Source organism: Pelophylax lessonae, assembly GCF_965119305.1.
Source record: "Pelophylax lessonae genome assembly, chromosome: 7".
Classification (NCBI taxonomy): domain Eukaryota; kingdom Metazoa; phylum Chordata; class Amphibia; order Anura; family Ranidae; genus Pelophylax; species Pelophylax lessonae.
Window position 1 is genome coordinate 203,864,147 of NC_138774.1, and position 14,339 is coordinate 203,878,485.

At 45.1% G+C, this 14,339-nt stretch overlaps 1 protein-coding gene across 1 annotated transcript in view; it reads right to left on the minus strand.

The window, feature by feature from the left end:
- Positions 1–546: 546 nt before the first annotated feature.
- Positions 547–14,339, minus strand: part of LOC309560301 (cholesterol 7-desaturase nvd-like) — a 48,697-nt gene continuing 34,904 nt past the window's right edge. Inside the window, exons 4-7 of the mRNA XM_082263915.1 lie at positions 9,927–10,052; positions 3,501–3,620; positions 2,887–3,063; positions 547–855 (exon numbers count right to left, since the gene is read on the minus strand). Coding sequence (XP_082120041.1) covers positions 694–855; positions 2,887–3,063; positions 3,501–3,620; positions 9,927–10,052 — 585 coding nt within the window. The 3' untranslated portion in view covers positions 547–693. The remainder of the gene's footprint in view (positions 856–2,886; positions 3,064–3,500; positions 3,621–9,926; positions 10,053–14,339) is intronic.

A 14,339-nucleotide genomic window follows, 5' to 3' on the forward strand; every position in this document is an offset into this window, starting at 1 on the left:
AAGTGGCTGTTCCCTTGGCCCCCTGTAAAGGTTCCCAGAAATTGTATAGAAATAACCAGCTCTTTAATCCTGGTGTTTCAATATTTTAGTGATTATAGTACCGCCACCATTCCAATGCACATTGCTCTTGCTTCTAGCCAAACCTTTCTTAAAAAGGAACAAATTGCACCACAATCATTTCCATACTGCTATTGAGGTAATGGCTTGCTGTTCTGTGAATGGTAGCTTCCAGTAACCAATCTCAAAGCAGGACACATTCTGTCACATACAGTACAGAAATTGGTAAAGGACTTGTGTCTTTAAGAGATAGTCCTCTGAAGCAGGACACTCTTAACCTTTCTGGAGAAGCAGTCTAAAGTTTCACATCAAGATTCTTAAACTTTTGGATTCTTTTCTTGAAATATGAAAACAAAGTGAGTAAAAATGCACCCTTTCGATGCCATTCATCTACAAATACTGATTCTGGCAAAAACACCACATCAACTTTAGGCACAGACTGGAACCTCCACCCATGACCAGGTCTGAGCATTCCAAAAAGGGAAAAAAAGTCAAAAAGCCTTATGTAAAAAAATAAATATTTCACATTTCATTTACAGTTCTTATTGATTACAAATATTTTATGATAAAGTCTTTGGTATAAAAAAAACAGGTTTGCATATGAGAACTAATGGGAGCATGGAAAGTTCAATTTTTTCACCAGTCCAACCCATCTTCTTGGAAAGTAAGCCTAGGACTGTTGTCACTATAGAACTGGGAGTACCACCGGCGGTGTTTGGCAATGGCAGAGTCCTCTTTAACAAGTAGTGGCTTGCTGATGTATTTCTTGTTGTTCCAGACCATCACATCCCGTTCAAACTGCCATAAAGAGAAAATTTAAAGATAGAAATAGTGATCGCACAGACCTAATTTTGTTTGGGCCCCATTTAAACAATCTTGTGTTTGTGCTGCTGGGTGTCCTTTGTGGCGCACCACGCATCCACCCCCCCCCCCCCCTAGTTTTCTTATACAGTACACATAAGTTGTCAGGCGCACCTTCTTAAATTAACAGGACTAATCTGTGCATCACATACTGTAGCAAGTCTGTGGGAGCCAGAATTGTTGTTGGTTGGTAGGGGATCAAACACTTATTTTACTCCCTGAACTGCAACTAAATTTATATAATTTGCTTTATGTGTTTTTTTTTTCTGGATTTTTGGTTGATATTCTGTCTCGATCATTTAAAATATATCGGTGATAAAAATGTATTTGAAAGTGGGCAAACCTACAAAATCGGCAGGGGATCAAATAAATTTTCCCCACTGTAAATGCTCTGTGTGCCATTTATGCTGCACCCATCCGGTTGGCAAATACACCATACGGTTCTAAAAACAATACACGCATTAATGTGAAACTAGACTATTAATGAGATAAAAACCAAATGTGCTTACATTTCATGCAAACATTTTTTAACTGAATGTGAACCCTGGGAAATCGCAGGGAGCAGCAATCATTTGGACATTCAGGTCCTGGTTGGTCTAATATACTGTACCATAAAAACAGTTACAGGATTTTCAGACTAGTTACATTATGTGTTACACAAAGTACTGTCTTGATCTTCAGATAATGCCCAGTAGGGTGTATGCACACTCTCTGCAGGGACCTGCGGTTTTTTGCACTGGATAAAAGCAGGCCACCCAACGTTTGCTTAGAGAACAATTGGCACCGAATATCCCTGAACTGCAACACACTATGCTGCTCTGTGACACGTGAAAATAAAGTTAAGAAATGGACAGTGTAATGTGCTGAAAAATGTGCATTGCACGGCTCCCTGCCAGAACGCACACTGACAACTTCCCATGCTTTCCTATATTAAAAAAAAGAAAAAAAATAGCCATGTTCTAGTTTAAGGTTAATTAAAAAAATGCCTTTCAATAAACCGCTGTTACAATTTTCAGTAAAATTCAATGCAGTATGGCAACTTGGAGGTGTTCTGTACATAGTTGGTGTACATAATAACAACCCTGGCATATCATTTTAAGCTTGTGTGATAGGCACACTCTTTAAAGGAACCCTGTCTTTGGGTTTTTTCACATGTCTGATGAGCTGCATTTTTCTGCACACCACGCACAGGTATAGTATGAACAGAGCGCATTGAAGACATTTGTGTGTTCTGTTCATATCATACCCGTGCAGTGGTGTGCAGAAGAATGCAGTTCAATGGACAGTGTGAATGAGAAGTAAAGCATTTCAGCCAGTTGTCCCCTGTAATAGAAGAGGTTGAAAGCTTCCCTCTGGTGGGGGGCAAGTGAAATCACTGTTCTTGCAGAGCTAGGAACACCCCTGCTTTATGACACTTTTGGTTTGTCAGGTTACCATCCCTCGCCAGGCACTGTAGTTCCTCCCGATGGCTGCTGTAGTGATTTGACAGCTAGCTGGCTTTTTTTTTTAGAATCTGTCTGCTGCTCCCTGATGAGCAGGTGGATTGACAGGTCCGTGTCTGCTATGCAGAGCAGACACCGCTTACTCTTCTCTATGGTGCGGTTGGATGGAAATGGGTTGCCTGTCAGTTTCCATCCGGCTATAATCCTTTCGGCAGATGGGGAACAAGCATGCTATGGGGGCACTTGAAGAGGAGCCCAGAGCACTGGTGTGGATCCCAAACAGGAGGAGGAGGAGGATCGGGGTTGCTCTATGCAAAACCATTACATAGAGCAGGTAAGTATAAAAGGGGTTTTATGTGATGGAAAGACATTGCTTCATTCTGTGTCTCCAAATTCTTATCTTTATTTTTATCTTTATTTCTTGATATATAATTATATACCTCCTTCATACACTCATTCCAGAAACCTCCTCCTCCTGGCCATTGTAGTATCACCCTTTCCTGCCGGGTTGGAACCAAATACCCACCTGGGTGCACTCCGCCATCAGAATAAATCTAGGGATGATCCTGGGGATATTCTTTTGGTAGTAAATGCTGTGTGACACTTTCTGCAGGAGAGGCTCCACAGGGGTGACGCAATGCAGAATTACACCTTGGCCCAGGAAGGAATGTTTAAAGGTCAAAAACACTATTCCAGGTCCAACCTGAAGAGAGAAGACATTATATGAGCAGGGAGTACAAGATGAACTCTCACAAGATGCAATGCAAACAGCAAACCTAATGTACACCAGTAACCATCACCACCCAATCTGAACTGCTTTAAAACAAAAAAAATCTGACTGCTCACAATTTTAAGCAACTAATCTGAAGATGCTCTTTGCATTTCAGAAGTAAAATCTTCAGCTATTACGACAAAAGGAAACCTCCAGAATTATTTTTTTAATTTTAAATAAGCTGAGTCATGGGACGCATATAATATGAAGTATCTGCCATCAAACTTTTTCAGCACACCTTACTCAAAATGTATAACTCTGTGTCAGCCAAGTGATCCTCCTCTAGGGGTTACTAATGATCCAATACATACACATCATAATGGAGGAAGCTTCTATACATTCTTACGCAGATGACCAGAACCACTTACTTGACGAGCAACAACATCTAGATCAAGCAGCGAGAAACGTCTCCCAAAAAGCAGAGAGGAATGTTTGAGCGTCATTTTAGAACAATGCTTGTTGGGGGCTGGCTCTGACTCCCACTGAACCTGAAGGCACAGGAAAGAAAATTGATACACTGCCTCAACATTAGATTACATTATGGTTTGTAAGATTAAAAAGCACCACAATAGCAAAAAGTCACACTTGTTCTTACTAAACTTTTTTTCTATAAAAACATGTTATACTTACCTGCTCTGTGTAGTGGTTTTGTGCAGAGCAGCCCAGATCCTCCACCTCTGGTCCCTCGCCGGCCCCTCTCTCCTGTCAGGTGCCCCCACAGCAAGCAGCTTGCTATGGGGGGGCCCGAGCCACAGCTCACTGTGTCCATTTAGGCATGGAGCCATGGTTCAGCCCTGCCTCCCCCTCTCTCCTCATTGGCTAGCTGACCGATTGACAGCTGAGGTACTAGTGTACATCGCTGGATCAAGATGGGGCTCAGGTATTAGTGGGGCTGCTGCACACAGGTTTTTTATCTTAATGCATAGAATGCAATAAGGGAAAAATCTGCCTTTAGAACCACTGGTTCAAAAGCAAAAATATTTAGCTGAATGCATTCCCTGCATTAAGATAAAAAATGTTTTATAGCTTTCCTTGCTCCTCCGCCTCCCTAAAAGGTTTACCCGAGTCCTCAATCGATCCAGTGCTGTGCCCAGCTGCATCTCTGCTAGAGTGCTTGTTCTAACAGATGCTCTGTCCTAGAGGACAGGATGAAACTGTAAAATATAAAAGTGTTGGTACACTCAGTGCTAAAATGGCCTACAGCTATGGGAGGACCATAAACAGATATTTATCTTTCGTTCATTGAAGGACAGATCCTCATCTTTTTGACTACATGGGTTATACTGCCCCCTACAGGAGTAGGGCACTTGGCAGAAAACTTGACTACACCTATGGGGAAGTTCCAGGGGGTATACTCCCACTGTCTGCTATAGGTACTCAGTTTTTCTCTGCCTAGTCAGGAGTAAGGACCTAGTTCCTTGCTGGGATCTCTGGTCCTGGCAACTTTTTCTTTTTAAATAAAATTTTTTTCAGGTGAGCTCCAGTTGTTTTATGGTTACATAGTTACATAGTAGGTGAGGTTGAATAAAGACAATAGTCCATCCAGTTCAACCTGTGTAGGTGTGTGTGGCTGTAATCATCTCACATACCCCTATGCAAATATGGTTAAGCTCCATGTTACCTGCTTGGCCATGTTTAGCCTTGGGAAGTATTTTTTTCTTGCTGTTATGTTTGACACTGCTTTGGGACGTCCTACGTAGTCAAGAAGATGAGGCGCTGTGTCCGTCAATGAACAAAAGAGAAAACTGGATTTTTGTCTTACCGTAAAATCCTTTTCTCTGAGGTTCACTGACAGACATAGCTTCAAGTCTTCAGACCATTAGGCTTATGCTCTTGCACTCTAGGAGTAGGACTAGGCAGAAACCTTTTTGGTTACGCCCCTGGGGAAGTCCCAGAGGGTATACCATCACTTCCTGCTGTAGGACCCCAGTTTGTAACAAGCAGTGTCAGAATAATAACTCAACCCCAGAGGGGGCGGGTGCTGTGTTTGTCAGTGAACCTCAGACAAAAGGATTTTACAGTAAGACAAAAATCCAGTTCTCTTTCGTTCACTGACAGCTTTAAAGTCTTCAGACCATTGGGATGTCCCAAAGCAGTGTCAACATGAAGGGTGGGAAAAAAAACACAGCAAACGCAGAATTACCAACAAGGCTAAACATAGCCAACCAGGTAACAGGAGCTCAACTAGGAACAACTGGAGCTCACCACCAGAAAAAAATCTTCACCCTCAAGAAGCGGAAACCTCCGCAGCCTGCAAAACTTTGCGGCCAAGCACTGCATCTGAAGACGCAAATACATCCACCTTATAACATTTTGTGAATGTCTGTACAGATGACCAAGTAGCCGCCTTGCACACCTGAACCACTGACGCCTAATGACAGAAGGCCCAGGAGGCACTAAGCGTACTCATAGAATGCGCTTTCACAGGGAAAGGAGTAACCTGACCCTTAATGGACTAGGCCTGCACCACTGTCTCTTAGGACATAGGGACGATAGCACAATGTCTTCAGTCAAATGAAACCCAGAGACAACCTTAGGAACGACTGACAGGGTCACACCACCACTTTGTCCCTATGAATCACCAAGTAAGGTGACCGACAGGACAACGCAGCCAGCTATGACACGCAATGTGCGGAAGTAATAGCTACTAAGAAAGCCACCTTCTGCGACAGAGTGAGCAGAGGAATTTCTTGAATATTTTCAAAAGGGAGACCTTTGAAGCACAGAACCAAAACAGATCCCACGCAGGAACCAGGGATCGCACTGGTGGAGCCAGATGGCGAACTATCTGCACAAAAGTGTGAACCAAAGACTTTGCCGCCAACGACCTTTGGAAATAATAGCCAAGGTGGAAATCTGGCCCTTGATGGTGCCCAGAGCTAAACGTCGATCTACACCCAGTTGGAGAAACTCCCAACAGGTGAGACACAGAAAACCCCCCCCCCCGAGACTCCAATTAATATACGCCTTCCAAACTATGATAAACCTTCCTGGAAGCAGATGTCCTAGCCTTCAACAACGTAGGAATCACTGACTCCGACAGCCCTCTGTCTTTCAGCACCTGACTTAATTGCCGCGACCGTAAAGCGCCGTTAAAGCCAAGGACCATAAAGCAGGATATAAGATTGTTCCCTGAGACAGAGGATATCCCCTGAGAGGAAGTTTCCAAGGGATATCTGCTACCAGCCTTACCAGGCCTACTTTAAAAGACCGGCGAGGCCAGATAGGTGCCACCAGAATGACTGGAATTCCTTCTACCTCGATTCTGCGCAGCAATCTCAACAGACGTTGTATTGGAGGAAAGGCATAAATCAGACAATACTGACCCCAGGGGCCACCAGAGTATCCGCCGCGTCGGCCAGAGGATCCCGAAACCTTGACACGAACCTCTGTACCTTCCTGTTGAGAAGGGAAGCCAGCAAGTCCACATTGGGGGTCCCCCACCGAAGACAGTTGATGAAAAACCTCTGGGTGAAGAGACCATTCTCCCAAATCCAACATCTGCCGACTGAGATAGTCCACTTGCCAATTCACCCCTGGAATGTGCACAGCAGAGAGGGCTGGAACATATCGTTCTGCCCACCTCAAGATGCCGGCCACTTCCCGGGGAGCTAGGGCACTCTTTATGCCTCCTTGATGATTGACATATGCCTCAGCCATAGCATTGTCTGATTGTATCCGCACAGGGCGCCCCTGCAAACGATCCATCCACTGAGAGAGAGAAAGTCTGATTGCTTGAATTTCCAGGATGTTACATAGTAGTTGAGGTTGAAGACAATAGTCCATCCAGTTAAACCTGTGTAGGTGTGTGTGTGGACGTATTCATTTCCCATACCCCTGAAGGTTTTGATCCTTGAGATGTACGTCCAAGAGTCTTTTAAAAGTAGCCATACTCCACGCAGTTACTACCATTTGTGGCAGAGAATTCCAGTCTTGTAGCCCTTACAGTAAAGAACCCCCTGCGTTGCCTTAGGTTAAATCTCTTCTCTAAACGCATTGTATGGCCTCGTGTCCTCATGCATTCCTTGCGACTGAATCGTTTTTTTTCTATGCTTAGATCACAGTTGAGGTATTTGTAAATCGCTATCATGTCCCCTCTCAGGCGACTCTTCTCCAGGGAGAATAAATCAAGCGCTTCTAAACGCTCTTCGTAATTAAGGTCCTTTAATCCCCTAATAAGTTTTGTTGCCCTTCTCTGTACTCTCTCTCAAGCTCTAATACATCCCTTCTGAGGACTGGCGACCAGAACTGGACAGATTGTCGATTGGCAACCTGGTCTCCTCCAGAGTCCAGACACCTTGGGCCGAACACACTCCCAAGACACCTCCCCATCCAGACAGACTGGCATCTGTGGTGATTACAGTCCAATACAGGGGAAGAAAAGATTTTCCTAGACGAAGGGCCAGGGAGCGGAGCCCACCATAGAGACTCCCTCGAACCCCGACTCAACAGAATCAGATTGTCCAATGAGAGCAGATCCTTGTTCCATTTGATCAGAATCTCCCTTTGCAAAGGTCTGGTTTGGAACTGCGCAAACGGAACCTCCTCGATGGTGGAGACCATCAGACCCAGCACTTGCATGAAAGTCCTGAGTGATGATTGATGGTTGGACAACAGGAGCCGAACAGCCTCCTTTAGCTTCAGCAGTTTTGTCTGAGGAAGAAACACCTGGGTTGACGCTAGTCCAGCGTCAGACCCAAGTAGTCCAGCTTTGTGGAATGAGACAGTGCCAATTTCTGAAATTTCAGTGTCCACTCGAACTCCTGTAGAGTTCGCACTGTAACCCGCAACTCCACTTCTAGAGCCGAGGAAGACTGCACGCAGAAGCAGATTGTCCAGGTAACCCAGTACCGTGATCCCCTTCTGCCGTAACAAGGCCAGAACTGGGGCCAAAACCTTTGTGAACACTTGAGGAGCTGAGGTGAGACCAAAGGGTAACGCCATGAATTGAAAGTCCTCCTTGCAAAAAGAAAACACTGATGCCCGACATATATTGGAATATGAAGGTAAGCGTCCTTGAGATTGATAGAAGCCACCAGATCTCCTTGATGAAGGAAAGCTACTACTGTGCGGATGGAGTCCATCCGAAATTTCTGAAACCGCTCAAAACGGTTCAGAGCCTTGAGAGCCAAGATCGGACGAGCCTTGCCTTCCTTCTTGGGAACAGATTTGGAAACGTTACGACTCTGAAAACGGCACAATAACTCCTTGTGCCAACAGATCCTGCAACGGGAGGCCCCCTCCCCGTGCACCTCTGAGGCACCACAAGAATCAGCGCACCCACAGGGCAGTATACAGAGGAAGGACATATAAACCCCAGAGACTCACCATCCAAGATGGAAAGCACCAAAACGATCTGCTACACTGCTGTAAAGAGGAAACGCTGACCTGACACTAGAGGCCCCCACAGCCTCAGCACTGCCTCAGACTACAGGAAAATGGCCGCCAATGCAACTCTGTGGGGATACTAGAAACATGGCCGCTGAACTACAGAAACATGGCCGCCGAACTGGGAATACAGAGACACCAGAAAAATGGCGGCGCTGCACGAGACCCTGGACCCCAGGGAAAACGTTTACAGACCCCAGGAGGGGACCCCCCCCCCGCAGCAGCCAGAATCAGACACTCCCTACAGGGGCCGACAGAGGAATCACCCACCACTCCTCCAACCCAACACCTTGCAGCCCCCCTACCCAATTTCACCCATAACCCCCAACAGGGGCCAGGTGGGGGGGGGGGGGACCAGGGACAGATGACGGGACCAATTTAAGGGAGAACCCCGCAAGGAGGAGGAACACCACAGGGCGTGCTACTCACCATACTATGGTCACCAGGTGGGCGCCACTCCCAGAGGTCCACTGCACCATTATGGAATGGGGGTGCTGCGGCCTGAGGTACGCTGCGACTCTGGTCGTGACTTATGTGACCAGGGCTATGCGATATCGTGAGGGGTTTCACTCGCTGGTAAGCCCCGGTCCAGTGGGGCTATGTCGTGGCCAACCTAGCACGGAGCTAATAGCTGGGTCGCGCTCGCAGGCCAGACTGGGAAGACTGTAAGGATCTAGAATATCCAGTTCGTCGCTCAGTCCGGCTGTTGATTGTAGTTCTCACAGGTACAAAATCATAAGAAAAGGTAAAAAATTCCATTTTAAAATAGGAAAAAATGCCAGGACCGCAGATCCCAGCAGAAAGTCAGGTCCTTACTCCTGACTAGACCGAAAAAACTGGGATCATACAGGAGGGAGCGATGGTATACCCTCTGCCCCAGGGGCGTAACCAAAAAGGTTTCCACCTAGTCCTACTCCTAGTGAGCAAGAGCATAAGCCCCAATGGTCTGAAGACTTGAAGCTGTGTGTCAGTGAACGAAAGAGAAAATGGGATTTTTGACTTACCGTAAAATCCATTTCTCTGATGTTCATTGATGGACACAGCACCCAACCCTCTATGGAGTTGAGTTTTTTTTTTTTTCTTGACACTGCTTGTAACTAAACTGAGTACCTATAGCGGAGAGTGGGAGTATACCCCCTGGGACTGCCCGTAGGCGTAGTCAAGTTCTTTTCTGCCTAGTGTCCTACTCCTGTAGGGGGCACGAAGTCAAGCAGAAAAGAGCCGTGTTCGTCAATGAACATCAGAGAAATGGATTTTACAGTAAGTCAAAAATCCAATTTTTTTAAATCTGACTAGTGTACAGTTTTGTAATAGCATTCATAGGACTGCATAAAGATTTTTTTTTTAATCACGGACTTAGAATAGGCAGGTCTTTCAGAAGTGAAGACCAGGTTAAATAGTCTTACCTTCCACGTGTGTTTAAAAAATTCCCACAGCTTCGACTTTGTGTATCGTAAGTCAATCCCACCCAGGACGCTCGGCTCATGCAGAAAATCAAGATGTGCAATGTCCGCTGCGTTCTCTGGTATTTCCTGTAATGAACAAATTGGGGTGAAAACACTGCTCCTCCATAAATACAGTACAGTATGAGTTGTCACACTAGGACAGGATGTACGGTGCCTTGACAAAGTATTTATATCCCTTAAAATTTTCCACATTTTATCATGTTACAACCAAAAACAAATGTATTTTATTGGGATTTTTTGTGATAGACCAACACAAAGTGGCACATAATTGTGAAGTGAAAGGAAAATGATAAATGTTTTTCAAAAATATATGAAAAGCGTGGCGTGCATTTGTATTCAGCCCCCTCTACTCTGATACCCCTAACTAAAATCTAGTGGAACCAATTTCTTTCAGAAGTAACCTAATTAAATAGAGTCCAACTGTGTGTAATTTAATCTCAGTTCAAATACAGCTGTTCGGTGAAGCCCTCAGAGGGTGGTTGGAGAACCCTAGTGAACAAACCGCATCATGAAGGCCAAGGAACTCACTATCACCAGACAGGGCAGGGATAAAGTTGTAGAGAAGTTTTAAGCAGAGTTAGGTTATAAAAAAAAAATAACCCAAGCTTTGAACATCTCGTGGAGCACTGTTCAATCCATCATCTGAGAATGGAAAGAGTATGACAACTGCAAACCTACCAATACAAGGTTGTCCAACTAAATTGACAGGCCTGGCAAGGAGAGCAATAATCAGAAGCCGCCAAGAGGCCCATGGTAACTCTGGAGGAGATGCCGAGAGCCACAGCTTAGCTGGGAGAATCTGTCCACAGGACAAATATTAGTCGTGCATGCCACAAATCTGACCTTTATAGAAGAGTGGCAAGAACAAAGCCATTGTTGAAAGAAACCAATTAGAAGTCCTGTTTGCGAGGAGCCATGTGGGGAACACAGCAAACATGAGTAAGAAAGGGCTGTGGTCAGATGAGACCAAAATTGAACTTTTTGGTCTAAAAGCAAAAGGTTATGTGTGGCAGAAAACGAACACTGCACATTACCCTGAACACACCATCCCAACCATGAAACATGGTGGTGGCAGCTTCCTGTTGTGGGGATGTTTTTCTTCGACAGGGAAGCTGGTCAGAGTTGATGGGAAGATACATGGAGCCAAATTGTGAAATCTTAGCACAAAACCTGTTAAGAGTCTGCAAGACTTGAGACTGGGGGAGAGGTTCACCTTTCAGCAGGACAACGACCCTAAACATACAGCCAGAGGCTCAGAGCTACAATGGAATGGTTTAGATCAAAGCATATTCATGTGTTAGAATGGCCCAGTCAAAGTCCAGACCTAAATCCAATTGAGAATCTGTGGCAAGAATTGAAAATTGCTGTTCTCAGACAGTCTCCATCCAATCCGACAGAGCTTGAGCTATTTTGCAAAGAGGAATGGGCACAAATGTCACTCTCTAGATGTGCAAAGCTGGTAGAGACATCCCCAAAAAGACTTGCAGCTGTAATTGCAGCAAAAGGTGGTTCAACAAAGTATTGACTCAGGGGGGCTGAATACAAATGCACACTACACTGTTCCCATATTTGTAAAAATGTTGAAAACCATTTATCATTTTCCTTCCACTTCGCAATTATGTGCCACTTTGTGTTGGTCTATCACTAAAAAGCCCAATAAAGTACATTTACGTTTTTGGTTGCAATATGACAAAATGTGGAAAATTTCAAGTGGTATGAATACTTTTTCAAGGCACTGTATAATTAAGGCAGAATCACCAGGTGAAAGCCTAAAGAAAACGAATGCAGCCACCACATTTAAGGATTGGTGAGCTGAACCAGATTACTATTGTTGTATGGGTTTGTATGTACTTAAACAATTTGCAACACCTTAAGCGATTCAAAAGTTTTTTGTTTTGTTTTTTTTAAACAGGTTACTTACCTGCTCTCTGCAATGGTTTTGCACAGAGCAGTCCTGATCCTCCTTTTTGGGTCCCCTGCCACTGGTCCTGGCTCCTCCTCCCTGTCAAGTGCCCCCAATAGCAAGCATCTTGCTAAGGGGGCAGTCGAGCAAGCTTGCTCCCTAGTCGCGCTCCTGTCAATGGACATTGCCCATTCACACACAGGGTGTGGCTCTGTCCCACCCCTGTTCTCTCCTCATTAGCTCACTGGCTGCTGTGATTTACAGCAGCAAGAGCCAATGGCTCCCACCGCTATGTGAGTCAATGAGGATAGAGCCACTACTCTCGTACATCGCTGGATCGAGATGGGGCTCAGGTATTAGGGGGCTGAGGGGGTAACTGAATGCATGAAGGTAAAAAACATTCAGCCTTTACAACCACGTTCAGTTCCAAAGGCTCAGTTCCTAAGGCTACAAACTTACATATATATAGCAGGGATACGCAAACTGTGGCCCTCCAGCTGTTGCAAAACTAGTCCCATCATGCCTATGCCTCTGGGTGTCATGCTTGTGGCTGTCAGTCTTGCTATGACTCATGGGACTTGTAGTTCTGCAACATCTGAGGGCCAGAGTTTGCATATCCCTGATATATTGTATACTAGAAATAGCCTTTTCCCATCACTCTACCCGGTCAGGAGTTGCATCCAAGTAAAAAACCTTCTGTCTTTAGAACCACTTTAAACTGCATCTATTCTGGGTAGGTTTGGGAATGGTTAAAACCCACTTCAGGTTTCTGTCCACACTTCTGTGGTTCACCCATTTATTCTAGAGACCATTTTCACCAGAACAGAAGGTGATGGAAAAGCTAAAATCTTCTATTTGAAAAAAACTTGAAATGGGGACCCCCAGTTCCAGCAACTACGATTTACTCTCACTTTGTGGAGATCCCATCATTTCCCTACAGTGGATATTCCCTTGAGAAAAATACATGCAAAGTGTGCTGACTTTTAGAAAGCACGAGAAAGCCATTTCCCAGTTTTTGTCTTAACCTCCCTGGCGGTCTGATCATGTCCAGATTTCTGTGCTAAAAGCGGTACATTCTTTTGCATGGAAATCGGTTTTACATTTTAACTCACCTTCTCCTGCGATCCCCCACCATCCTCCCGCTGTGTGCTCGACCGATGCCGGCACCTGTCTTCCGATTCCCTTCCCTGCGAGTGTGGCGACGCAGGGGGGTGGAACCGGCAGCAATTTAAAAAATGTAAATACACTAAATGACATGATACAACGTTGTGATCCTAACGGATTACACTGTATAATGCCATTTCGCCACAGGATTTCACCTGGTGACTTTTCCAGTTTTGTGCCTGGAAAATTGAGAACGAATATGGCGTCCAAAAAGCATTCTTTTTGCGCAATAGCTTTTTTGGACGAACTGGAAAACAGCGACAGCGAAACAGTTACTTGAAGAACTGAGCGATAGCGATTCGTGGGAAAATTTGTCATCAGGTACGGAAAGTGACGACAGCTATGATTCTGATGTTTCTTGCTCTATCAAAGAATCATTTGATATACTTCCCAAATTCCACAAGCTATGTGCCAGAAAGAGACAACAGAATCTTCGCTGTCGTCACTTTCCAGACCGGATGACGAGTTTTCCCACAAATCGCTATCGCTCAGTTCTTCAAGTAACTCCGTTTCGCTGTCTTCCAGTCTGTCTAAAAGCGCTTTTGCGCAAAAAGAATGCTTTTTTAGCACCATGGTCGTTCAAAATTTTGCAGGCACAAAGCACTGAAAAAGCACAGGCAGGGCACTGGAAAAATCACCAGGTGCAGTCCTGTGGTGAAATGGCATGATACAGTGTAATCCGTTAGGATCACAGCTTTGTATGATGTCATTTGTGTATTTACACTTTTGAATTTGCCGCCAGTTACCTCCCCCTGCGTCGCAATGCTCGCAGGGAGGGAACCGGAAGGCAAGTGCCGGCAATCGGCCTTGCACAAAGCAAGGAGAGAGTGCGAGGACGCCGGGGAGGACAGCGAGGGATGGCAGGGAAGGTGAGTAACATTCTGGGGTAATCCCTAGTGTGGCTCGGGGTTACCGCTTTTGGTACTGAAAGTTAACCCCGAGCCACACTCGGGAATACCGCCAGGGAGGTTAAATGACTGACAGATAGCAGTGGAAGGAGGCAGCAGATAGAAATGACACTCAGTGCTCTGGATTAGGACAAGTACAGCCATAAGTTTTGAGAATGACCAATAATTTTCACAAAATCTGCTGCTTCAGTTTTTATGATGGCAATTTGCATATACTCCAGAATGTTATGAAGAGTCATCAGATGAATTGCATTTAAAAAGTCCCTCTTTGCCATGAAAATTAACTTTATCCAAAAAAACGTTTCCACTGCATAAAAGGACCAGCTGACATGTTCGTAAATCTCTCGCTAACACAGGTGTAAGACATGACGAGGACAA